Source organism: Panthera leo, chromosome A2 (genome assembly GCF_018350215.1).
Source record: "Panthera leo isolate Ple1 chromosome A2, P.leo_Ple1_pat1.1, whole genome shotgun sequence".
Taxonomy (NCBI): Eukaryota; Metazoa; Chordata; class Mammalia; order Carnivora; family Felidae; genus Panthera; species Panthera leo.
This window is the reverse complement of record NC_056680.1, coordinates 149059069-149084646: the sequence shown is the minus strand read 5'-3', so window position 1 is coordinate 149084646 and position 25578 is coordinate 149059069. Positions and strand designations below refer to the sequence as shown.

At 40.9% G+C, this 25578-nt stretch overlaps 1 protein-coding gene across 6 annotated transcripts in view; it reads right to left on the bottom strand.

The window, feature by feature from the left end:
• CALD1 (caldesmon 1) overlaps positions 1-25578 on the bottom strand; it is a 187032-nt gene that overhangs the window by 94785 nt on the left and 66669 nt on the right. For all 6 annotated transcript variants that reach the window (XM_042925268.1, XM_042925260.1, XM_042925249.1 and 3 more), the window contains one exon: positions 5339-5448. In XM_042925268.1, coding sequence (XP_042781202.1) covers positions 5339-5409 — 71 coding nt within the window. In that variant the 5' untranslated portion in view covers positions 5410-5448. The remainder of the gene's footprint in view (positions 1-5338; positions 5449-25578) is intronic.

Here is a 25578-nt window from a genome sequence, read left to right as displayed (position 1 = left end):
TCACTCAAAACTCTTCACTAAGTAACATTCCTGCTCTTTATCTTGCCTAAGGTTCTTGTAGCCTCAGAAGTATGGAAAGAAAATCTTCATATTTTTTGTTTTGCTTTATGGTAAATGTAAAGTATGTCTTCATTTCTTTGTGTGTTATAAAGAATCGGATTAGAAAACTATATAGTGATGTTTATTGAATAACACTCAATAGACGAAAATAATAATTCAATAAATGATTATATAATAAACACCAGATGATTAGTACTATGTTAATGCTTTCATGTATTATCCCTTTGTTTCCCCATAAAAACCCTATGAGGTGAATATTATTATTTCCCGCACTTAATAGAGGAGAAAACAAGGTTAGAAATATCGAATAATTTGTAAGGTCATGTAGCTAGTAAGTGGCAGACCTGGGATCTGACAGCACAGCCCACACCCTTGACTGCTAAGCTCTACTGTCTCTCACTGTTGACACCTTCTTATGCTTCTTCATGCATGTACAATACACATGTTCTATTCAGACAGACACCCCTACTGCTGGTGCTGTGATCAGTCCATCTTTGCCAGATACATACAAAAGGCTTAGCATTCTTTTCCACTTCTGCTTTCTACTTGAATAGGAAGAGAGCTGGATTTGACCCCTTTGAAAATATTTCCTCTTCCCCTACATTTTCTCCCTTGAAATGTACGTATTCCCTGATGATACAAAAGCACCTGCATAAATAATCCAGCGTAAAATGGATTAGTACACAGATGGGAGGAGAAATGGAGGCAAAGGAATCAAGTGTTAATAAAGATACATATAGACCAGGGGAAAATGCATTACGAAGCACTGAGAAATAGATAAAGGCAGAGAGGTAGTGAAATAAAAGACAGATAAAGAAAGGGGACAGAATATACCCATTAATATTTTATTCTCATAATACAGGTGAAGAATAATAAAGAGCAAAACTAATTATTTGTTCAAATATGTAATTGATTTAAAAATACAGTTTAATTTGAGATGTGTACAAATAGTATCTTACACTTAGAAACCATGCATTTAGAGTTTTCAATGGTTACTTGCTTAATTTATTCTATTGAAATTATTTCCTCTCCTTTTTGGTCAAGATTGCTCTGAAGTTACTAATCCACCTAGGATATGAGCTTTGTGACTGTTGGGGCACTGCCTGGACTGGTGACCACTCATCCCTATGATTCAGTATAGTATCTTGCACTTTATAGATAGTCAATACATTTTTTTTTGATGACCAAATGAAGTGCCTCCTTTCACCAAATCTAAAGACCTCATTTTAAGGAGTCTAGAGTGGCAGCGAAATGGAGGACATGGACAAGGTGAATAACAAAAAAATGCACAGGTTAAGGGCAGGAGAAGAAGGGAAGGAGGTTTTTGATTAACTAGGCTCACAGTCTAGGTTATGGGAAGCCAGATGATTTGAAATGGATGAGATTAGAACCCGCAGAATGAGGGAGGTGTATGACATTCTCAGGGCAGCTGTGATACAATGAGTACACGCCAGCCCCAAACCCTTGAGAGCCAGCATGGCACAAGGGTTAGCTTTTTAAATAATCTTTTAAATGTATTCTGACGAATGAAATGTAGAAGAATCTGGCTTGTTTTAATTTGTGGTTATAACATCTGGTGAGAGTACGAGTTTTAAATTATTTGTCATTGCAAAGTAGAACTGCACCTGCTAGTCAAGCTCAATAACAACTAATTGAAATAACAGGGTATTTTATCTGGAAAGCCTCTGTGTGTAAGAAGTGGAAATCAACAAAACTTTCTCTTGTCTCTGTTGTCCCTTCTCCCACATGGGCTGCAGGGGTATAGCATACAAAGGGCATAAGCCATCTTTAGTAAGTATCAATGAATATCAGGGTACAAATTATATTTGAGGATATAAATACATAGTTTCTTGATCATCACTTGGTTTTGTACAGGTTGAAAAGCAGTAGACATACTCTTCCCAGTTCTGTCATTCTGTTGGTCTATCCTCAGGGCCCAAAATAGGGCTTGGAACAGAGTAGATGCCCAATTAAAATTTGTTGAAGGTGTGAATGAATGAATCTGCAGCTCTGAGCCTTGGGGCCACTCAATTCTTGCTAACTGACTTCATTGGCACTCCTGATTTGGGTTGAGTTCTTTCTTTTAGTTCCCTGAATCCAAAGGAAAGTTAGGTCTTCTCCAGTCTGGCCCCGGGTATTATGGCCGGGGCCATAGAGTCACATTTTCCAAAATGGAAAGTGCCTTATTGTTTTATGTAAATATATGATTATTATTAAAAAGTTAGACAAACCAAAGGCAAAGGAAAGTAAAAATGACCACCAAGTCCCCAGAGAAAACACTGACTCCAGCTACAGATGAGGAAGCCAAGGTCTAAAGATAAAGGAAGAGGGATTTGCTCAGGCTCTTCTACATCCTTTATCTTCAGATCAAACCATGATTTTAGATGGCCCTTGATTTCTGGTTCTGGCCATCTGTTTCCTGTACACACCCTGAACTTTACCATCAAAGTTGGCTGGACCATAAAACCTGACCTTCCCTTTCCCATAAATGATCAGATTTTACAAAATCCGAAAGAGTGAACACGGACTTACTTAACACGCCCCAGAATAACAGAACTAGAAGGTTCATCTTGAAACGTGAAAAGGTAACAGCCCGAATGTAAGGAGGTCCTTAAATACTCCTTTCAAAAAAAAAAAAAAAAATTGAAAGGAAGAAAGAAAGGGAATTAGTTGAAACATAGTATTCTAAAAGAATTAACAGAGAGAAATGTAAATTTAACAGAGTAGGATAAATTTGTGTAAATTTATTGTAGAGTATTAAGGGTACCTAACTAAGCTTCACCGAGTACATTCCTTTTATGATTGACTTTAAAGGAAGACATGTTCTTCCACACAAAACAGAAAACTGGAAGGAATAAACCATGGAGGTGTGTGGAAAGTTCTTAAGCAAAATTCTGGTTCTAAAGAAAGAGTTTCTTCACTGTAATTACAGTATGGCTCTAGCCACAGCAATACAGTAGTACTGCTCCCTTCACATTGATTCCCCATCTTCCTGTTCACCTGGAAAGCAAAGACACTGAAGGTACTGATTTAGCCTGATGCTCAATTTCCTGTTCTCCTTCCTGAGTCCTTCTAGCCCCATACTCTGAGCCTGGTCTGTGTTTTGACCTTGCTATACTTTGGTTTCCTAGCATGACGTGAGGGACATAAAGGCAGAAGCCATGGCTGTTTGTATCTCACCATTGCTTGTCCTATCCCTAGCACAGACACTGAAATTTGGTTAGTGCTTAATAAATATTTGTCATGTAAAGATATCTCATCAGCTTGCAGTTGAATCTGAGGCCATATAACACATCACTAGAAAGAGTAAGAGGTACGTCCTACTGGGCCTGGACACTGCCTAGAAGGTTGTGATGTCCACTCCACATGGATGCTCTCCCTGGTTCTCCCCATTTCCTTGACATTTTTGTCTCCTCTGATGGTTTCTATTACATTTTTATGATCTTACACTTGCTTTCTTGACACTATCACAACCATCCACCTTCAGCTTTTGTACTACCATACTGGGTGAGCCCAAACTTATTCTCTAATAATAATTTCTTTCCCTTTCTGAAAAAAGATAGAACATTTCTATCTCCAAATGCCTACAGGGAATCTCCATTTGGATGTGGTTTCTACCTGTCTCTTATACCAGGATTCTTATTTCCACCTCTCTGCTTTTCCTGGTGTCATTTTCTCACCAAGATGGCACTCCTTTTACTCTTCATCACTATTACAGCATCCTCCACGGACTACCACATCCAAGGAGCTTTTTCGGACTAGTTTCACCACAGGATGATGACTGCCCTTCCTTGGCATTGATGTTTAGTTCTGGCTATCTATATGGCTACATTGCTGTTCCTTACTTGCTTAGCCAATGATAATGGTTAAAAAATAAAAACAACAACGACTACTACCATTTATGGAAGTCTGCTATGTGTCAGGTACCAACTAGGCCATTTATGAAGTTCAATAATCTCCACAACAACCACACAAGCTCTGCAGACATTATGCCTACTTTACAAATATGGCAACTGTGGCTTAGAGAGAAGTCACTTACTCATGGCCACACAGCTCATTAGTGGCTAAGAGCAGGGACTTGAACCCACACAGCCCAGGTACCATTCATGGTGTCATATTTATGGACATAGACATTCCATGAATGGCAGCCTTCTCTGGCCAAGCTGATCCAAAGCAGTAATTTTACCTTCTTCTTTTGGGTTCTCCATACACATACACGAGCCTACAGCACCAAATACTTTTGTTATAGGAGTTAAGTTTCCCATTTTCTACTGCAGGATCACTAAGGGATCACCTTACTACCATCTCTTCATCTGTGCATTGGAATTTGTGTGAGGCAACATCGATTTAATTATAAGAACATTATTTAACACTTTTCTTCCAGTGAATGCCTGCTCTGTCTGATGTAAGCCACATTAAACGCCACTGTCCTTCACTCTAAGGCCTAAAATTTTATGATATGCATTTATGCCCCATGCTTCCTATGTCATTGCTTTATTTCCCCAACCTGCCCTTGAAGTCACCACGACATACAACATGACAGCTTCCAACTAGACTCAGAATATCCACAGTAACAAACTCCATTAACTATTAACCTCTAATACATGGATTACTGGACTTGGCTACTTTTCTAATCAGAATAAAAACTGGTCACAAGATCCATCTAGGACTTATTGCCTTTGTATTTTTTAAATTTTTTAAAAGTTTATTTATTTTTGAGACAGAGAGAGACAGAGCATGAATGGGGGGAGGGTCAGAGAGAGGGAGACACAGAATCTGAAGCAGGCTCCAGGCTCTGAGTTGTCAGCACAGAGCCTGACGCGGGGCTCGAACTCACGGACCGTGAAATCATGACCTGGGCCGAAGTCAGATGCTTAACCGACTGAGCCACCCAGGCGCCCCTGCCTTTGTATTTTTAGACCTAAGGCTCCCATTTCCTTGTTGGTTTCAACTGTCAGCATTTGTCATTTTTCCTGTCCTTTCAATATTATACTGCTTTTTAAACTTTTATCCACACATTGCTTTTGTCACTTAAAAATTCCACTATGAAAGGCTCTGATTTAATGTGACTGTTTGATTCCTCTAGAATCTTTTTTCCTTGATGTTGGTGTTCTTTTTTTACGCATAAGTTAGAGTCATAACAGGAAAATTTTCCATCACAACTTTTGCAAAAGGTTTAGTGTGCAATATATTTGGCCCTTCAGGGAGATGATCTTTGAAGCCTGAAACCAGCACTGTTAATAACAGAATACAAATAGTGTTCAACCTAGGACCTTACCTTTCTGCTTCAAGCCGCATCTCTTCCCGCTTTTGCCTCCTGAGTTCTCTGCGACGTTCAAAATCATCCATGGTGTGGCTTCAGGTCTAGGGAGACCGGAGAATCTGGACCTAACAGAGAGGAGGTAGATCGAGATCACAGATGAATCAAAGTATCATTTCCCATGAAGCACTTTAGCCTTTGGTCCCCCACCATTTTTTCATACTCTCCTTTCTTCTTTACTCTTAAGAAAAACACCTTAAGGCTGGCAAGGTAGCCAGTGACCAATTTCTGACTCCCAAGCTGAGCCTTTCATGCACTAAACAAATTCAGTCTCATTCATGAAACCATTAGAGACAAATAAATAAGATCCCAGGATTACAGTTAAAAAATGAAAATAAAAACCTCAGGAGACAGAGGGATTTTGAAGATTTGAAATATCAGTGGGATCACTTCACAGCTACCAAATGATTTTGTTCTTTGTAACTTGCTGAGCCACAGATGAAAGTTACGAAAAAGTGAACAAAGAGAGAGGAAAAGAGAAAAAGAGTGAAAAAAAAGAAAAGTGGCTCAAAAAGGAATATGCAGGAATGAGAGAAAAGTAAGAGAGATAAAAGAAATAAAATAATATAAGCATCAAGGCATAATCTGCACAATCTGAAAGAATATTAATATCAGAATGATAAAAAAAACACAGCAATAATACCATGAATAAGCAGAAGTCGGCAGCATTTTTAAAAGCAGTTACATATGATCAAGCCGTTTTCAGAGCTCCAAAGTCCCGGCTCTTTGTAACCCAACCATTTTATCCTTTCCTACCTCCTCCGTGATGCTTTTGATCCCAGAAAGATCTTCCCTTTCCAGCTCTTCAACTGCGAAGCCTACTTCCCTTGCACTTCTGTGCCATGAAGCCAAGTATTCCAGAATTCCCCTGCAGCCCCCAAACCCAAAATGACTACCAGAAAAGGGGAAGCGGGCTCTTTTTGTCCTTGCTTTGTTTACAGAGCTGTCAGTGGTTAGTTAAACTCGGCCTGGAATCTGGCATTTAAGGCCTGCTTGAAGATTGTTTCCTGTGTGGAGCGGGAGGCCTCCACTTCCTCTGCAATCCTAGACTCTCCGCTGCACTCAGATCACAAAAAATATTTTCCAGCCCTTTCTGTGCTTATGAGACAAGAAGTTTGCCCTGTGCAGGAAAATCAGGAGCTGTGCAAAGCCTAAAGCCATCACCTAATGGCATCTCTGTTTGTGGGGGCAAAAAGCAAAACTTAGATTTTGAAGCCAAGTTCAGAAACCTTCTCAAATAAATTGTCAGATTCTTTTATTTTCAAGCATTTTCCCCTTAAAAAAACACACAAAAACAAAAATAAAGTCTCTGCCAACAAAAATAAAACTATACAATGTTTGCATTTTCCCCCTTTCTTATCCCTTAGGGTATTACTTATACTGCATATAAATCTTTTAGAAACTCTAATTTTGGTATTTATTGGGAGTTTTAAAATTTTAAGGTGTTTTTCTATCTTACTCTTACCAAAAGTACTTTCTAAGTACTTTGCTAGTTATGAAGAAAAGAATCAGTTTTCCTTTACTATTTCATCAACCACAAGTTTCTCTACATTTTCTGGCTTGATCTCTCCATAGTTATCAGAATGAAAAAAAAAGTGATTTGAACACCCCCTGAGAGGTCATCTGGGGGTCTTTCACCTGGGGGTGGGCTCCCGTTCTGAGGACAGTACAGGGTGAGAACAGCCCCGTGGCCAGTGGGACCAAACTTTGGTTACCCGGATGCTAGGTGCAGTGAGAGAGTAAACTCTTCTCGTCCCTTCCTTCAATACAGGCTTTTGTTGTGTATGAACCACTTTGCAAATAACTACAGCAACAGCAAACAGAAATGGGAGAGGGGGGTCTGTCTCTAAGTAAACAATTTCACTTTCCTTAATTTATCCAAGCAGCTTGAAAGGCATCCTCTAAAGCCTGAGCTCCTCCCTCATCCAAGCTAAGTTGTAATGCTGGCTGCTTTTCAGTAACAACGGGCTGAGTTTCTTAGCCTATACCTCTGGTGGAGGTGCTAATAAGCAGTGATGTAAATATCCCCAAGCAGGCTGGAGATGCACATGGTGGGCAGAGCCTGAAAGGTCTTGGAACAAACACTCACAGGCAAGTGGAACGGACTGAGAGCATGCGGTCGCTTTGGCTGACCATCCTCACTGGCTCTCTCCCCACGCAAATTCTTTTTCTGCTACCCATTCTCTCCACCTACTCCTCACCTTTTATTACTTACTTGGGCCCTTTTTTTCTTTCCCAACCACAGAAAAAGTCCATCTATCCCCTTATTTACTCATCTGGATCCTGGGGAGTATGCATCTGGGGCACTAGACGTGGGGGAGGGGGTCGCTCTATGATGCGTCTACATAGACAAGTGCCTTTTGGGTTGTGTTTTGTGGACATGTGGAGAGTGTATCTGAGGGAGAGGAGAACGCACATCTGCGTATGGTGTGGTATGACTCTCTCTTGGGGGTGTATGAGGCTGTGCGGGGCAAGGAAGGTGTGTATGTTTCTGGAAATGGTCCTCAGGTGGTCTCCCACCAGGATGGGGCTGGAGGTCCTCCTCAGTTGTCACACTCTTGTACCACAGTGCTCCTCTGAACTTCTCCGCCCCTGTCCCATTAAGGGGAGCCATGTCTGGGTGGAACTGTAAGGGGTGTTTCCCCGTTTTTGGGAGCAGCAGCTTCCATCTTCTCAGCTCCTAATCTCTCATTTCCTCCCCTTCCCCCAGTCCATGCTGAATCCCTTCCAGCAACATTGGTTAGGAAACAAACTCTCAATCAACGTAGTGACGAAATGTCAAGGCAAAGAGATTCTAGAAACCACGGAGCTCTAGAGGGTCCCAAATGGAGGTTAGCCTGAAAAAGAAATGTAGGCTAAGGGAGGTATGTACCTGTGAATGTGACAGATGGATTCTTGAAAGCTTTATGAAAAATCTAAACTTTGGAACTGTGCAGGGGTGGGGGGAGGTCATGGTCATGCTATTGAAAGAACTTTGACATGACTTCTGCGTAAAGGGGGAAAGCACTTTACAAAGGCAGATGAATCATTACTGACTGACACATCTGTCTTTTCAATATGGACTCCCCAATACAAGATTTTCTTAAAACAGGGCGCATCTATGCTGGTGTAATTAAGTAGTAAGTCAGCGTTACAGATTCCTAATCGGTTAGCATGTAGCCCTTCCTTTTGGTAATGACACCACGAAATCCAGTTAGGGGCAGGAGATATGAGCATTATGAACGGATAGCTTCTAATCCACCCTCAGTTATTAGAGGGAGAAGCCACAGAGAAAGCTAAGTCCTACCTACCTTAAAATCAGCACAGACTGAATAGTGAATGGGTGTGGGGAAAGTCCTTGGCATCTTCTGGTAATGCTGCTACTGGTCTTGGAATGCATCAAGAACAAAATCTATTGTGTCAGGGACACTGGATAAGTTAATGCAGCTTCCAAAAGTAACTAACACTTATTGAACGTGTACTGTGTGTTGGGTTATTTTTCTCTTACTGTTTCTGTTTGAAATTCATGGGTGTTATTTCTCAGAGTAGTTTCAAGTTTAAAGACTAAAAGGAACAGAAAGGACAGAGCTCCTAGATACTCCCTTTCCTCCACCCTTGCCCAGTTTCTTCTACGTTGCACTGAATCGTGTGCTCACGCTGCAGAAACTGTATTGAAGACCTAACCCCTCAGAACGTGACCTTATTCAGAAATAGCGCCTTCGTATATGTAGTCAAGACGAGGCTATTAAAGAGGGCCCTATTCTAAGATGGCTGGTGTTCCTATACAAAGGGGAACTCTGGACACAGGAACAGACATACACAAGAAGATACTGTGGAGACACAAGGAGAATGCCATGAGAAGGTGGAGGGCAAGGAGTACCTGAGGCTACCAGAGCTGGGAGAGAGAGACCAAACAGATCCTTCTTTAAGTGTCCTCAGAGAAAGCCCTCCTGACACCTCCATTTTGGACTTCTAGCTTCCAGAACTGTGAGACAATGTTTCTGTTGTTCTAAGTCCCTCAGGTTGTGGTACTTTGTTATGGCAGCCCTAGAAAACTAATATAGCCTAATTAACATCATGGGGTCGTGGGGCACATTTGTTACAACTGATGAACCAATACATTATTAGCTACGGTCCATAGATTACATTAGGTTTCACACTTGGTGTTATGCACGCTGAGCTTTGCCAGGTGCATGATATCATGTATTAACCATTATAGTAGCAGAATAGTTTCCCTGCCCTGAACAACCCCTATTCTCCATCTTTTCACACTTCCCTCACTCCCACCTCTACCCCAACCCTTGGCAACCACTGATCCTTTTACTGTTTTTACAATAGCTTTGCCTTTTCCAGAACGTCATACAGTTGAAATCATACAGTATGTAGCCTTTTTACACTGGTGTCTTTCACTTAGCAACGTGCATTTAAGTTTCCTCCTTGTCTTTTTGTGGCTTGATAGCTCTGCTGGGCTATTTAAAAATATGTTAAATTATTTTATCTACACAATAAACCTGTGAAGTAGCTATTAAAATCCCCATTTAACAGAATTTCAAAGTGCCTGCTCTTAAGCACTATAATATTCTTGGACTAATCCACTATTTATCTCTAGGAATTGTTTTCCCTTTCAGGAAATAAGCAAGAGTGCCCCAGGAAAGTTCTGAGAAGACTATTGTCAAGATCTCTGGTTGAATTCATTGGATCGAATTAAACTGAGATAAGAAGTGATCTTAAAAGTTACCCATGCTGGGGTGCCTGGATAGATGGCTCAGACATTTGAGCATCCGACTTCGGCTCAGGTCATGTTCTCACAGTTTGTGGGTTTGAGCCCCATGTTGGGCTCTATGCTGACAGCTCAGAGCCTGGAGCCTGCTTCAGATTCTGGGTCTCTCTCTCTCTCTGCCCCTCCCCTACTCACATTCTGTCTCTCTCTCTCTCTCAAAAATAAATAAGCATTAAAAAAAAAAAGTTACCCATACCTCTTCAATTGTATGTTCATTTGGCTTAAATGATAGAATTGTCATGTCTCAAAGATACCAATTAAATTAAACCTTGCAAATAGTAATTAAGCCTCTATTAATTTATTGTTACTTCTTTGTAAGATTCATATACCAGGATGCTCAGATTCTGGACAGCATCACTGCATACTTCTGTGATGTTAGCATTTCTTTCTTGCATTGCACCTTCCTTATTACATAACCTTCCTCTTCTGACCACTATACCCTCATTCTCAACATAACACTTTCTCTTTTATTTCAAGGAACCCTAGTGTTTCAACACTCATAACAATTATTAGGCAGATTCTTTCTGATTAGTCATCATTATTTACCCACTATAAATATCATGGTGAAATGAATTCAGCGAAGCCCCACAAAAACAAAAACAAAAAACAAGAAACACATTTACACCATCAAGATGCAATATACATTTACTGAGCATTTACTATGGTGTTCTATTATACACACTAGGGATACAACAATGAACAAGACTGAAAAGGTCCCTGTCCTCCTGGAACTTGTATTTTAGACTTCCTTGCTTCTTTAAACTTCTACCAGGTGTATCATACCCATTTTCAACTTTGAATCACAACTATCATCTGTTTTCTGTCTTTTGTTCTCAAGATTCAGGGCTTTGTGGGAGAAAGTCAGGAGCCATGTTTTGTCTGTGAGGGTTTGTGTTAACCTCAGCTGGGTGACTACTGTGGCTCAGTGATACTTCTCTTCATCCTACATGTACTGGGGTGATTTCTGGGTGTGATATATTCCAGCAGATTCCTCACCTCTGTTCTTCAAATTATCTTCACTAACCTCAATGCTTCAATTGCCCTTCTCTACAAACCCTTGGCAAACAGTGATCTGGACTCAGGAACCTGGACTAATCCCTTCTGTGAAGTGAGGTGCTTGGACTAGATGATGTCCAAGGTTTAATCCTACTCTATATAATACTATGGTTCCATACCTGCTCTCCAATCCAGCAAAGATGGATATATCAAACATGATATGTCCATGATTCCTCCTTTCTGGTCTAAATGATACCTAGTCTTCTAATTTAGAAAGCATTAACCTTCCTTTCAAGCACATCATCCCATGACATCCTCGATAAAAATATTGTATTGCTTCTCAAACATGTCATTGAATTTTCCACTTCTGCACTTTTAATTCATACATCACATCCATCTGGAATGAGTTCCTCTATCCTTTTCATTGTCCATATTCTATTCAGTCATGAATTCTGGAGTCTTCAGTTCAGACTGGGTCCTTCAGTCATGAAGTCTGACTCTATTGAGTCAGACCCAAATTTCACTTCTTCATGATGGTTTTCTTGAGGACTCTAGCTTGGAAGTGATATCTCCCTCCTTGAACACCTATCATTGATTTTGGGAATTAATGTACTGCCTTGCCACAGCTCAATTGTTCTAACTAGTATTTAAATTTTTTTAGTGTTTATTTATTTTTGAGAGAGAGAGAGTGGGGAAGGGACATGGAGTGGGGGGAGGGTGCAGAGGATCTGAAGTAGGCTCTGCACTGTCAGCAGGCAGCCCAACCTGAGGCTTGAACTCACGAACCACGAGATCATGATCTGAGCTGAAGTCGGACGCTAAACCGACTGAACCAACCAGGTGCCCCTGTTCTACTATTTAAATATTTTATTGATATTTTATTTTCTATATATTTTCATTCTTAAGGCCAATAATGAAAAGATAACCACTGTACAAAAAAGTCTCTTTCCTATTGGGCATGGTAGGCACTCAGGAACTGTAGCTGATTTGAACCATTGGATTTTTATTCTAGATTTTACCATTCTGAGTATGTAAAATGTAACTCAAGCTGATTCATCTCTGTATTTTATTGACTGATCAGTGTTTACAAAGTGAATTAAAGACTTTTGTAATAGACTATATATGAATCTCAAAAGTTATATAAACCCACATTTGCAGTAGTTACACAGTAAATCTGGCAGTGTTTTCTTTCTGACTGTAGAAAATGAACTTTTGTCCTTTTTAAAAAAGTTCAATTTATCAACCTGCTTTGCTCTTTTCTGAACAGAATGGTTCATTTGGGACTCAAAAACCAAATAAACACATGGATTGTAACATACAGTTTGGACTTAACTTTAGCTCAACCTTCACCATCTTGTTCCAAAAATCTGTGCTACTTAAAAAAAAACAAAAAACAAAAAAAACACATGCAATCACCAAGGCACATTTGTCAAGATCAGCAATACAGAAATAAGAATGAATGGGATCAACCTGAGGAGCTCTGCCCTCTCAAGCTGTTTCTTTTCTCTGATCAGTGGAATCCAGAACACGAAGCTGTACTATGAGCAGGCTAACAGGTTATGACCTGTTTTTTCTCTTCATTCCTGCTCCATCTTTTATCATTACGTTCCCTCTATTTGTATTTCTTCATTTGCAAAACCCTGACAGGCTTCACATAACTAAAATCAATGTCTTTGGTGAAAGAGAGTGGCCTCTTTTCACCTTAGCAGGAATGGGCAGCTTGGGCATTTCAGACTGACCAAGTGCTGGTGTTTATATACACTGACTCTAACGCTTGGGAAGACAACACATTTAGGGATTCTAGGTTGCATCTTAAAGTGTTATCACAAACACTGCCACTTTATTTGGAGCACTTCAGATTGTTCAAACCCTGTGGCAATCATTGTTTGATTCTTAGGTAAGAAAACTAGGTTCATCTCCATATAAAGAAAGAAGACTGAGATGTATAGAACTTCGGCACTAGCTCCTGAATAGCAGCCAATCGGTGGAGAACCAGCACTGGTGTTTAGAATAATCTCTACACCATTCTGAGAAGTCTGAGAAAAGTGAGAAGAGAAAATCTGAAACCCAATTACTTCTGTGCCCTTTTATCTTACTTAGGGTTTAAAATACTTTTCCTTGGCAAACTCAAGGAGAATTACACTGAAAGACACAGGCTAATACCAAATCAGAACAGGTATGTGGCCACTTCTGCTCTTGGTCCCTAGAGAGAAGTAAAAGGCATAGGTGTGAATGCTATGGCAAAGATGGAAATTCTCCACCAAACTGTGTCTGTGTGAGAACAAAAATTGCGTAGCTTTGCTGCAAGGAATGTATAAATGTGATAACCTAAGCTAATTCTGATGTATAAGGGTGGGGTCCTTGCCCCAACAGAACTCTCCAGCAAGAGGTAGGGCTGCTGAGAAAGCGTGAACCCCTATTACTGAAAACAGTCCGGTAGAGGTGAAATGGCCATCTATTTAGGGCTGTAGGAAAAGATAGTCTTTAAGATTCTAAAGCTATGCTGTCCAATACAGTAGCCACTAGTCACATGAGGCAATTTAAATGTAAATTAATTAAAATTAAATAAAATTCAGGGGCACCGGGGTGGCTCAGTTGGTTAAGAGTCTGGCTCTTGGGGCACCTGGGTGGCTCAGTGGGTTAAGCGTCCGACTTCGGCTCAGGTCATGATCTCGCGGTTCGTGAGTTCGAGCCCCGCGTCGGGCTCTGTGCTGCCAGCTCAGAACCTGGAGCCTGTTTCGGATTCTGTGTCTCCCTCTCTCTCTCTGACCCTTCCCCGTTCATGCTCTGTTTCTCTCTGTCTCAAAAACAAATAAACGCTAAAAAAAAAAATTAAGAAAAAAAAAAAAGAGTCTGGCTCTTAACTTAGGCTCAGGTCACGATCTCACAGGTTCATGCCTGGAGCCTGCTTGGGATTCTCTCTCCCTCTCTCTCTGCCCCTCCCCCCCTGAATAAATAAATAAACTTAAAAAAATAAATAAAATAAACATAAGAATTTCTGTGATTGTTAAAAAAATTAAAGAAAATTAGGAATTCCATTTCTCAGTTCCACCAGCCCTGTTTCCAGTGTTCTGTGGCTGCATGTGTCCAGTGGCTACCATATAAGACAATGCAGAGAGCATCTTCACCACCACAGAAAGTTCTATTGGAGAGCCCCACTTACAGTGTGTCAGACACGATCTCAGACTTGAGAGATCTTATAATTTCATAGATAAGATGGAATGGTATGCGGGGTGTGGCACAGGTCAGCTTTTGGAAGCCTGGATGTATTCTTTTAATCCTCTTAGAATACCCTCTCTGTTCTCCTGCAGGAGGCCTTTGGATCAGACAATCTCACTGTGACTAAGCACTTGCTATTGAGTAAGTTAAATGCTCAGCACAGGCAAAAGAAGCTGAGACACCGTCTGAAGACAGATCACACCTCAAATTGCATAACAAGGACCGTGAGTGGTTTATTTGGAACAGAAGATCAGAGCTCATGGGTCTTCGCCAATGGTAAACATGGTACAGAGATCATCATATTTTACACAACAGTAGTTTTACTTATGCATGACCCTTTGGACTTTCTGGTCTACTCAGCTATAAAAACATTGGCAACCCACGAGTCTGCTCTTTGTGATTGGTTTTCCAACTAACATTTCCAATTTAGTGATCAAAACCCAGATCCAGAGCCTTAGCCAGCTATCTTTGTTGATACAAGGTATCAGCAAGGTGAGAGAGTTTAGATGGCAGGATATAAATCCAGTTACACTGCTGGAGACAATTCAAAGGTATGTGCTTTGCCAGTGGTAATAGTCTTGTGCATGAAGGACACGCTAGTATTAATGGAGACTAATTATTCCCTAGTGAATTTTTCAACTTTTATTCATCATGATCCTCAAATGCATTTATTGTGTTCTAGAATTATGTAGCAAGTTAGAGGCTATCTTCTAAGAGTTTATAGTCTAAGATGAAAAGCTTTGAAACCAAACCAAGGGACATTATCCATTATACCCCTCGGACACTATAGATGCACAACTTAAACATAGAAATCTACACAGAAGTTAAATAATAAATCGAAAAGGGCTTAGACTGCTTCCTCTTTCCTCTCATCATTTAGATGGCACTTCACCCTAGTTGTTAGTTTGGAGATTTCTGGACTTTTCTTTTTTTTTTTTTTAAACGTTTTATTTATTTTTGAGACAGGGAGAGACAGAGCATGAACAGGGGAGGGTCAGAGAGAGGGAGACACAGAATCCGAAACAGGCTCCAGGCTCTAAGCTGTCAGCACAGAGCCTGACGCGGGGCCCGAACCCACGGACCGCGAGATCATGACCTGAGCCGAAGTCGGCCGCCCAACCAACTGAGCCACCCAGGCGCCCCTGGACTTTTCTTCAAGTAAGAAATGACTCACAGTATAGGCTTAAGACTAGCATAAGAAATAGGGTCTCTGAACCGCTAATGTGTTTGTATGGACACCCATATTATATTTCTATTGGAGCATTTAGTCTGTAGCTTGCATTTTAATTGCTAAGTACATATCTGTCCTTCCAGAAGACTGTAACCTCCTTGAGGTTATTACTCATTTTTGTGATCCTCCAAAGTAGTATTTGAGGGGTCCCTCAAACAGTCCCTTAACTATTTTTTTTTATAGTCCGCAAGGCTGACTACTTGTTGAATTGGAATGGCTTCTAGGGCATTTCTTTCATTAGACTTAGTTGGCAAACAGAGGAACTTGGCTAAGACATTATCAGAAGGCCATGTCTCCAGCTGAGCTTTTAGTACTACCTTGAGGGTGGCAGTGGTTCACTGTGGAGCTCTATTTTATATTGTGATTTGTAGCTACGGTTGTTTTCCTCTAGTGGAAAAGAACCTTGTCTTAGAAGATGGGTATTAGGCATTTGTAACTGAGGGAATAGTTCTGGGATGTTCAAAGAGAAGGAGGGACAAAGAAGACATATGATGAATAAGAAAAGAAGAGAATCAGGGTTGGGCTGAAACACTCCAAATTGCCAAGGCCTTTGGAGGTTCCGTGCCACTCCTCCATCATAATTAGAAAATACTGACATTCAGAGCTGATTTAAATGCTTCCATCAGTCTAAAAAAAAGTGTTGCCTGGTTTTGCTCTCTAACCATGCTCAGTAATTAGAAACATAAGGCACTGTACTGGATGCTTGCTTGAGAACCCACCCCTCCCAAGCCTGGTGTCATTACCCATTGGCTATCGGACTTTTATCTTTTCTCACCATCTCTCAGGAGCCTCAGCCCAGGTCACAGGAAGAGCGTGCGGTTGCCACAGGCATTCCTGAGAAAACCTGGAGACCTCCGGCGCCACCTCAAACTCTAAAGCACACGAAGAAACTCATTTTGCCAGCCTACTTCCTAGCTGGAGCTCTATAAATCTATACTGCATTGGGAAGGCAGTAGTTCAGGTATGGGAAGACAGGTTTTCAAACCAAAAGAGTCATAGGGAGGATCTTTGTGACAACCAGCTTGAAAGGACATCCTCGTTTGTTTCTGAGAACAAGAAAGCTGCTCTGACAGCTGATCCTACAGTTCCTCGAGCTCTTGCTCAAAAACCTGTATTTTGCAGAATGTAGGAGCAGAACACCATCTAAGAAGCAAAAGCAGCAGCAGCAGCTTTTTACCTTGGACAAAATCCACAAGGAAAACAGAAAAATGCTTGTAATCAAGGACTTCAACTCAACAGGCACCTAGCTTGTCAAATGAAAACATGTGGCGGCCACCTGCTAAGCATCTTAAAGAAAAAAAGATACCTTCTTGTTTTTCTACCTGATCTAGTCTCTTTGGAGCATATTTGCATTTCCCGGTTTTTCACACTCAAACAGTGCTGTCCACACTCTGTATAAAGATGACTAAGCAATTTTGTATTAAGTAACCAAAGCAAGTCCTGCCAATTTTAGAATAAATAAGTTTCTGCCGTCTAATATAAACAGTTCCAAGAACTGCATGCAGCCTACCAAAAGTATATATTACAAGTAGTCAACACTGTGGCCAGCTGGCAGGCAGATCAACCTATTAAAGTAGAATTGTTCAGAATTCAGAGTATTATTTTTCTTTTCTCCCATTATTTTTTCTGCATCCAACTTTGTTTCTTTGGGATTGTTTTCAAGTATACAAAGCAAGAAACTGTTGCGGAATTGCACCTCCTGTAAACGAATGAGCTTTTCTCTTGAGATCCTTTGGAGCACACAAATCATTCCCATTTCAACCCCTGTCTACACAGGCAGCCAAAGCAAAATGGAGCAAGTGAATCTATTTTGTTCCCACTCAAGCTGAAGTGTTCATTTTGCTTGACCATAAGAAAGGTCTACAGTGACCACTAGACAAATGAATGCGCACATTAAATCCTATGCCCACTGGGCCCTGAAAATATCTTTCTGACCACTGATCCTTGTACTGCCTTTGCCAGGTAGCTTGGTGGGCCACAATTTATTGCTAATAAAACTAAAGTCATGGATTCAATACCACCAGGAATGAGTTAACTGTTTAAGATAAAAAAAACCCTTAAACTATTGCCATGTGCTATGACATTAATCTTGGCCAGCTATAATGGCAGATGTGGCTTGACAAGTTTAAGTTGAGAAAATAGAGACGGTTAGACTAAACCCACTTCACCATGACCCTCAATAGAGTGTAGGGTCAAATGAGTGTGAGTGTAGCATCATACAAAAAGGTCTCTGAATATTCAATTGCATTATAAGCCCTGTTGTCTTCTTCACTGTGAATAAATTCACACATCATCAAGAGGGGTTAAGGCTCCACAATCATCATTACAATGAAAACTTCAGTAAAAACGTTCAACAAATATTGTGAAGTAATATTCACATACTAACCACTTTGCTTGGTATGGCATGTAAGCTGTCAATGCAACTATTCTGCCCTCTCTGGGCTTATAATCTGAGAGTGGAGACAGGCAATAAACAAAGAAAATACAAATTGGGATAAAGGTTAGAAAGGTTCCAAGAGAGAACTACAGAAGTGACCTAATGCTTTTCTTCGGGCTAGAATAGAATATAGGCAGTAACAGCTTTTTCAAACAGGAATGATATTAATACACATAGAGACATGCATTCATAAAGAGAACATGAGTTTATAAGACCAGAGTTTATATTCATTAAACAAATACATATATATAGACATCTGTTTTGTTCCAGACACTCACTCTTCCAGTTGCTGATAAATCAAACTTTTCTCTACTTGTCTCTCTTAAAGAAGTGGGTGAGGAGTAAAGTAGGTAGTCAGGTTTGAGGGATGGTGAATTATTCTTACCCCTTCTTTCACACCTCAGGTCCTGTGTAAGTAATAGAAAACTAAGGACATATCGGCTGCTGTCTACCACAATTTATACAGACAAACAGAATCCACTTAAGATATTAACTTCACATGGCTAAAGTAGGAGGCAAGAATGAGGGCATCTTTCTGGAAACCATCCAGCTCAGTGAACTTCTGACAAGAAAAGCATGTTTCCCACCCACTATTAAGCCAAAATTTGTTGACTGAAATGAAGCTGGTCCACTTTGTTTTTTCAAACTTTGGTTCATGATTCCAAGAAACGAACAGTCCATAATAAATTTACCCCAGTGGCAGAACATCTCACAACCAGCTTTTCCCCTTTGAATACCCCCAAACAGACCTTTTATTTGTTGACATACAGCCCCTGGACATTCATGAAAACAGGATGTTCTATTGCTGCTTTTTAAGTTAAATGGATTTAAGTCAGGGTCTCAGCCGAATTTCAAAAACAGATGTTACACAGCAGAAAGGCTGAACTGACCCCAGCAATGAGAGGCTATTTCACTTGAACTTGGAATATTCTTTGTTAGGAGAAGCAATCAAAGATGCCTTCAATTGGAAACAGGAGCAACCCAAGGTGTACTACTGTCTCCAATCAGTGATGGCCTGTGGGTCTAGGAAGCTGTTGGGCCTGTAGGACTACTGGTTTGGGGAATAAGCAGCTGAGGGCTAATGACGGGGAGGCGTAAATGCCTTGGTTTTGGAGGGGGTTAGTGAGGAACAATGATCTTCCTCCCACACGACACCATCCTGAGTCTCTGTACCTTTCAGGGGCCCTGCATGAAGTGGCTTCACTGAATCCATCAAATGATTGCTCACATGTAAACACAACTCACAGCTGGGCCACAGGCCTCAGTTCTGCAAAAATGTAGCCCTTGTTTCTGCCTCTGGGCCTTTGTCTCTGCTTCCTCTCTCTCATTACCTGTAGTGCCTTCCACTTCTACAAATCCATGTATTTTTCTAGAGTCTAGCTCAGTCCTATCTTTATTCCAGAAACATCTTTGCGTTCAACTTTTGCAATATTGTTGGTACTGTTCTTTTTGGTGATCAATCTTTTATGGCTTTGTTGTTCAGATTTCTTATAACTCTCTTTCTCTTGAGCAAGTCTAAAGCTGCTCAATGTTGTGTCTACATCTCCTTTGAAATCTGCTCACAGTTCTGGGTAGCTTGCTATGCCTTTGTAGATGCAAGGGAGTATTTGCTGAATGAAGTTTATTGAAAGACTTCTGGCCTGAAAATCCAAGCTCCAAATAATGCCACAGGCTACGGCCATAAGTGATGTTTGCCTAATGTTCCTGTTTTATAGAACTGTACTTTCTGGCTTCCTTGTGGTCAGATGAGGCTAAGTGACTAGTTTTGGCCATTGAGCTGTAAGCACAAGTGTCATGTCACTTCTAAGGTAGACCATTCAATTTTTGATGTGAGACCCTTTAGGGACCTCTTTTTCTCTCTACCATAGTAACCAACAATGTTTCTAGAGAGTAGCTTGCCAGCTGGGGGACCCAAGTAAGGATGACAAAATGGTGGACTGGAAACCTCTGCCTATCCAGGGTTAGACAGAAAGCATGAGTATCAAACCCTTGTTTAAGTCGTGGAGATTCTGAGTCCTGACCCCAGCATACCCTAGCTTGTCATGACTGCTGTAGCCTTGGTCAACACAGTCCATAATGAAAGTGATCTTGTGACATTAGGTAGTACATATCTATGTTTCACGCAGGGGCTTACTCAACTTATATATCTTATTTTCCTTCTGTGACTTCTAATATAGCAATAGGGATAGGTAGGTTAATCAGAACCCTGTTTGCAAGTAGGGCCCCAAGGAGTAGAAGTGGCTCTTTGGCCCCATAAGCCATAAAACTGCCACTAACAGCAGGAGTCTTCACCTATGATGTGTTCACTCATTTATACCAGGGATGACAAACTCAAATGCTTTGAAGAACCAAAGAGGTGAATATTTGGGGGATGGTGGCCCATGGGAAAATGGAGAATGCATACATTAAGAGCATTCAAAATCAAGTTAAAAACAAAATCCATGCTGGGCAAGGGAAGCACATTTGCAGGTCTATATGGGTTTCAGTTTGGCACTTTGTGACCCCTGATTTATAGAGTCATTCATTAGGGTCAAGAGTGAACCCACACAAAATTACAGTCCACATGGAGAAGTTTATTTACTTAGCCCGTGGTTATATAGGATGTACTATGTACCAAGCACAGTTCTCAGAACTTTATAAATATCAATTTAAATCTTTCTAACAATCCATATTGTCTCCATTTTATAGATAAAAAGATAGGCCCAGAGAAGCTGAGTCATGTGTCCAAGGTCACAGAGCTAGTAAATGGTAGAGCTAGCCTGGCCCCAGAGTCTGTGCTTCTAATCACAAAACAATGCTCCATCTCAAAAGACCTGTAAATGGATAATACAAGGTAGACCGTGGCAACAACCTTGAAGATGAATGATCACGTGATTGACTGCACAAATGCCCCTCAGTAGGAGAGGTTTCCTGTCCAGAGGATTTGGCCTGCTCCACGTTAGGCAGGCTCACATTTGATGTTTATTAATGAAGTAAAAATGAATCTCCTGTTTATGTTCATTTGTGTTTTGGCAAACTGATTTATTACTTCATTTAAGTGGGGTTTGCTTCAGGAAATAAGTTGAATTCATTCTAAAGTCTTAAAAACTAAAACATAGTACTTCACACTTTGACTATTTCTTTGCTTTTTAAAATTTAATTAGACATGAAGGTCAGTCATCTAACTTTATCAGTTTGCATCGGTCTCAGGGCAGAGCCAAGTTTGTGGGATCTGAAGATTATTTGGGAGGCCTTCTTTAGTACTGGGGCGCCTGGGAGGCTCAGTTGGTTAAGCATCTGACCCTGGATTTCAGTTCAGGTCATGATCTCGTGGTTCATAGGTTCGAGCCCCGTGTCGGGCTCTGCACTGACAGCATGGAGCCTGCTTGGGATTCTCTGCCTCCCTCTCTCTCTGCCTCCCTCTCTCTCTGCCTCTCTCTCTCTCTGCCTCTCTCTCTCTCTCTCTCTCTCTCAAAAAAAGAAATAAACATTTAAAAAAGGAAGAGAATATTAAATGTAAAAAGTTCAGCAGGGGTCGTGGCAGAGACATGATCCCCGGGAGGGGCCCTGCCACTTCAGCTCCACTGGCTTCATGGCAAATCCACTTTGGGTTTCTCACCTCGGGTTCTTCTGAGCATTCCATCAAAATGTCACAGCACCTTAAGTTTATTCTTAATTTTCAATTGCTTTGAAACTACAATTATGTCCCCCTTAAAAAAAATGCTTCCTGAAAACCAGAATTTAAGAAACAAAGAATACCAGGAGCAGTTATACAATTATTCTTCGAAGCAGTTTGCAATAAAGTAGAATTACAGATATAGCCAGCACGTTGCTATGTTTTGCCTATAAACTGCATAATTAAGTATGATGGGTGGATGAGAGGGCAGAGAAATTTAAAATGTTATGACTCTTTGCCAAGATGAGGCCAACGAAAAACAGATAAAAGTATTGGAAACCCTAATGTACGTCAATGAACGTATTATTGGACTCACCAAATTGTCTATTGCATTGAATAAAAAAAAAATAGTCCAATTTATAGGAGAGAATGAAGGAATGCTAGAATTGCTAATGTAGCCCTATTCTAGCACCTGAGATGGAGAGTGTTCAATTCAATATACTATGGAAACAGTAAATTCATGAGTGACTGAAGATGTATGTTCGAGGAACGAGAAAAAGGACAGATGGTGCTAATGGTCATCACAAGCTCCCTCCCCCCCAACCTTAAACCTCAACTTGCAACTGCATCTTTTATTTCTAAACCATTAGCCAGCATTCTGAGGGAGGTAATTAGATTGTCTCATTATAACAAATGTCTTTATGTTTATAAATTGTCTAAGTCTAGAGGGAATCAGATTCACAATTATAGGCATATCTACTTATGGGAGGAATTCTTAAGAACTTGGAGAAAATGCTTTTAGAAGAACTCCTTCCTTCAGTCCCACCCTACATTTGTAATCACTCCCTCTGGGTATGATAAACACACTTTCCCCAGACACAGGATGCCTCATTCCATGATATATCCTATTCGGTCATTAAATAACAGGACTCAATATTAATGTTGGCCTTCTCCATCCCTTTAAAACAAAGTGTTTTCAGCCAAAGATATTAAACTAGTCAACCGCTCTTTTCTCCTGTCAGAGAAACAGCCAGCATCCTGAAATCACAGCTCATTTGTACCACATTGGCGTGAATATTCAGACTCCATTTGTCTCCAGCTCTTAAAAGCTGGTGTTAGAGTGAATGACAGACATTTTGTTTTGAATTAGCAGAAAGGAGGAGGAAAAAAGGCCCAAGTAATAATTTTGGCCTAAAATATCTGTTTCAGGGAATGCAGCTCTGCCCTTTCCTTAGTGAAAGTCGATTTTAAAACAGTCTCGATTTAATTTTGCATTAAATTGGACCTGGGATACAGAGAATGGTAGGAAGGAAACTTGTTTCAGATTTCCCCCCCTCAGACCGCATGCTTGTTCTACTTAAATCCTATTGGAGTATGGCTGCACAGAGTGCAAGACGTTCACTACTTCGTGTTGTTAAACATCCCAAAGTAGAGTTCAGAAGCAGCTGAATCTGTGTCCTTGGACTGTAGAAATCCAATCATTCTTGGAGCCTCAGGTAAGCCTCAGGACTTTTGATTATTTCTGTTGAAAACTATTAAATAGCACAATCATTCTTTATCTCTTTATTCATGACTATTAGACAAGAGTCTGGAGAGGAGTTCTAGAAGAACCTTTCTTCTAGAAAGTACTCCTGGCACCACTATTTTTCTCCCTTGCCCTCTGTGGCCCTTATCTTGGCTTGTCCACCCTGGCCCAAGCTCCTGTGTCAATAGCTGTGCTAGGCAGGAATATGTGTTTCCACAGAGGCACCTCTTAAAGCCGGGTGCAATTCTCTGACCAGGAAAACTCCATCATTTGGCCAAAGTTACAAAATCCGCATATGGTGATGCTGGAGTGTCCGCTTACCCTTCCTAACATGAAGGTTTCCAGAACGTTGATGAGACTATGGGAATCTGTCTTCCTCCTGTTCCCTCAATCCCTAACCAAACTTGGGCTCACTGCATATTTTCACCCTATACCATATGACAAGGACTTGAGTGTGGGCTCTTGAAGGCGAGACTCTTGAGGAAGGAGTGGATTCAAGACATTTTCACATATGAGGCTGGTTCTACAACCCCTACCAGAAATCTAGAGAGAGGATTCTTAGTGTAAGAAAGACTCCTTCAGATCCTGTGATAGCAAGTTTGGGCACACTTGAACTAAAAAAGAGACTGAGCACTTTATTAAAGGTGTCCAGGGAGACTTGTTCTGTAAAACTCAAGAAAAGAGGAAGAAAAAAACTTCTCTTTCCACTCCATCTGGAGCTTCAACTGACTCCAAAAATATTGGCCCACTGTGGTTATAAAATCTCCCATTTATGCTTTTCTTAAACAAGGGCAAAGACTTACAACTCAAAGCACTTCTTTTACATGCTCATAGGAAAATCATCTTTCTCTCCAAACCTTGTAGCTGACTGAAATTAATGAAACACAGTTGAGAGGCACCTATGCTGGCCACTGGCCACCATTCATTTGGAACACCCCATCTAGGCCATTCATGGATTGTAGAGCCATTTTCTCTTGACTACAAAATTTCTCCTTTCTTATCTTAGGTAAATAGCAATTTGAGTAAAAATCACTGGGGCAAGCCATAAGAGACTCTTGGATACTGAGAACAAACTGAGGGTTGATAGGGGTTGGGGAGAGGGGAAAGTGGGTGATGGGCATTGAGGAGGGCACTTGTTGGGGTAAGCGCTGGGTGTTGTATGCAAACCAATTTGACAATAAATTATATTATTAAAAAAATCACTGTCAGGTGTCACTGATACTTTAGGCAGCTGCATAAAAATTGGCATCTTTTCCGCTACTCAAAGAACACCAAGACAGAAGTGTGGAAGTGGGTAGATGAAGAAAGCTGGCATCTCACAGTTAACTAGAGAACATGGGTGGGGTTTGTAGAGAAGAAGGAGGAAGTTTCCAGAACTCAGATGGTCTCTTCCACTGTTACCAGACAATCCAAGGAAAGATCAAGGTTCTGCTAAAGAAAGAGAACTAAGAGAGAAGGAGAGAAAAAGAAAAAAAAATTGCAAAAAGAGAATCTAAAGGAAGAAAAGTAATACTTCAGAAAACAAAATAAATGGATAAATATTTTTCCTTCTTTTATTTGTCACAGAAAGCAGGAAAAACTAAGGAAACTAGTGCTGGGATAAACATGGCCTCATTAGAAATGACATTTCTGGTGGGACCCAGAGAGAAGATTGCTATGGCCGTCATGACCCATAGCCCCTCCATACTCTACCAGCTTCCATTCTGGCCTGGCTATGAAACCCTAAAATATTGCCAAAGCCTCCTGGAGGGCATAGGTAGAGTGGGGAAACCAGTAGGGATCAACATACTAAAGAAGGAGTTCAGTGCAAAGGATGTACATTCCCCTCTACTGAGCCCTTTACTGACTGTCTAGACAAGATAATGTTCAATGGCACCAGTCTCTGAGAAAGATCTACCTTCTGTCTCTTTGGACATTGAGCAGTCTATTCCCAGGCTCCCCTACTGTCCAGTCTGATCAGCTCTGATTGGCTGATGAAGAAAATGGCTCCAAAGGAAGGTGTTGATGTATGAGGCCCCCTTGGCAGAAACTTAGGGAGTCAAACCTATGCTCATGGGTGCAGTTTATTAGATGGGACAAGCCCCACGGGAATGGTTTGGAGGCATATCCCCAAAGGAAAAGACAGAAGAAGAAATAAAATAGGGCCAAATAAATGAGAGAGAAAAAGAAAGACATACACATGAGTTAATATACCTGTTCTTTGGTTTTAAAATTTTTTTTTAACATTTATTTATTTTTGAGACAGAGAGAGACAGAGAATGAACAGGGGAGGGGCAGAGAGAGAGGGAGACACAGAATCTGAAACAGGCTCCAGGCTCTGAGCTGTCAGCACAGAGCCTGACGCGGGGCTCGAACTCACGGACCGTGAGATCGTGACCTGAGCCGAAGTCGGATGCTTAACCAACCAAGCCACCCAGGCGCCCCAGTATACCTGTT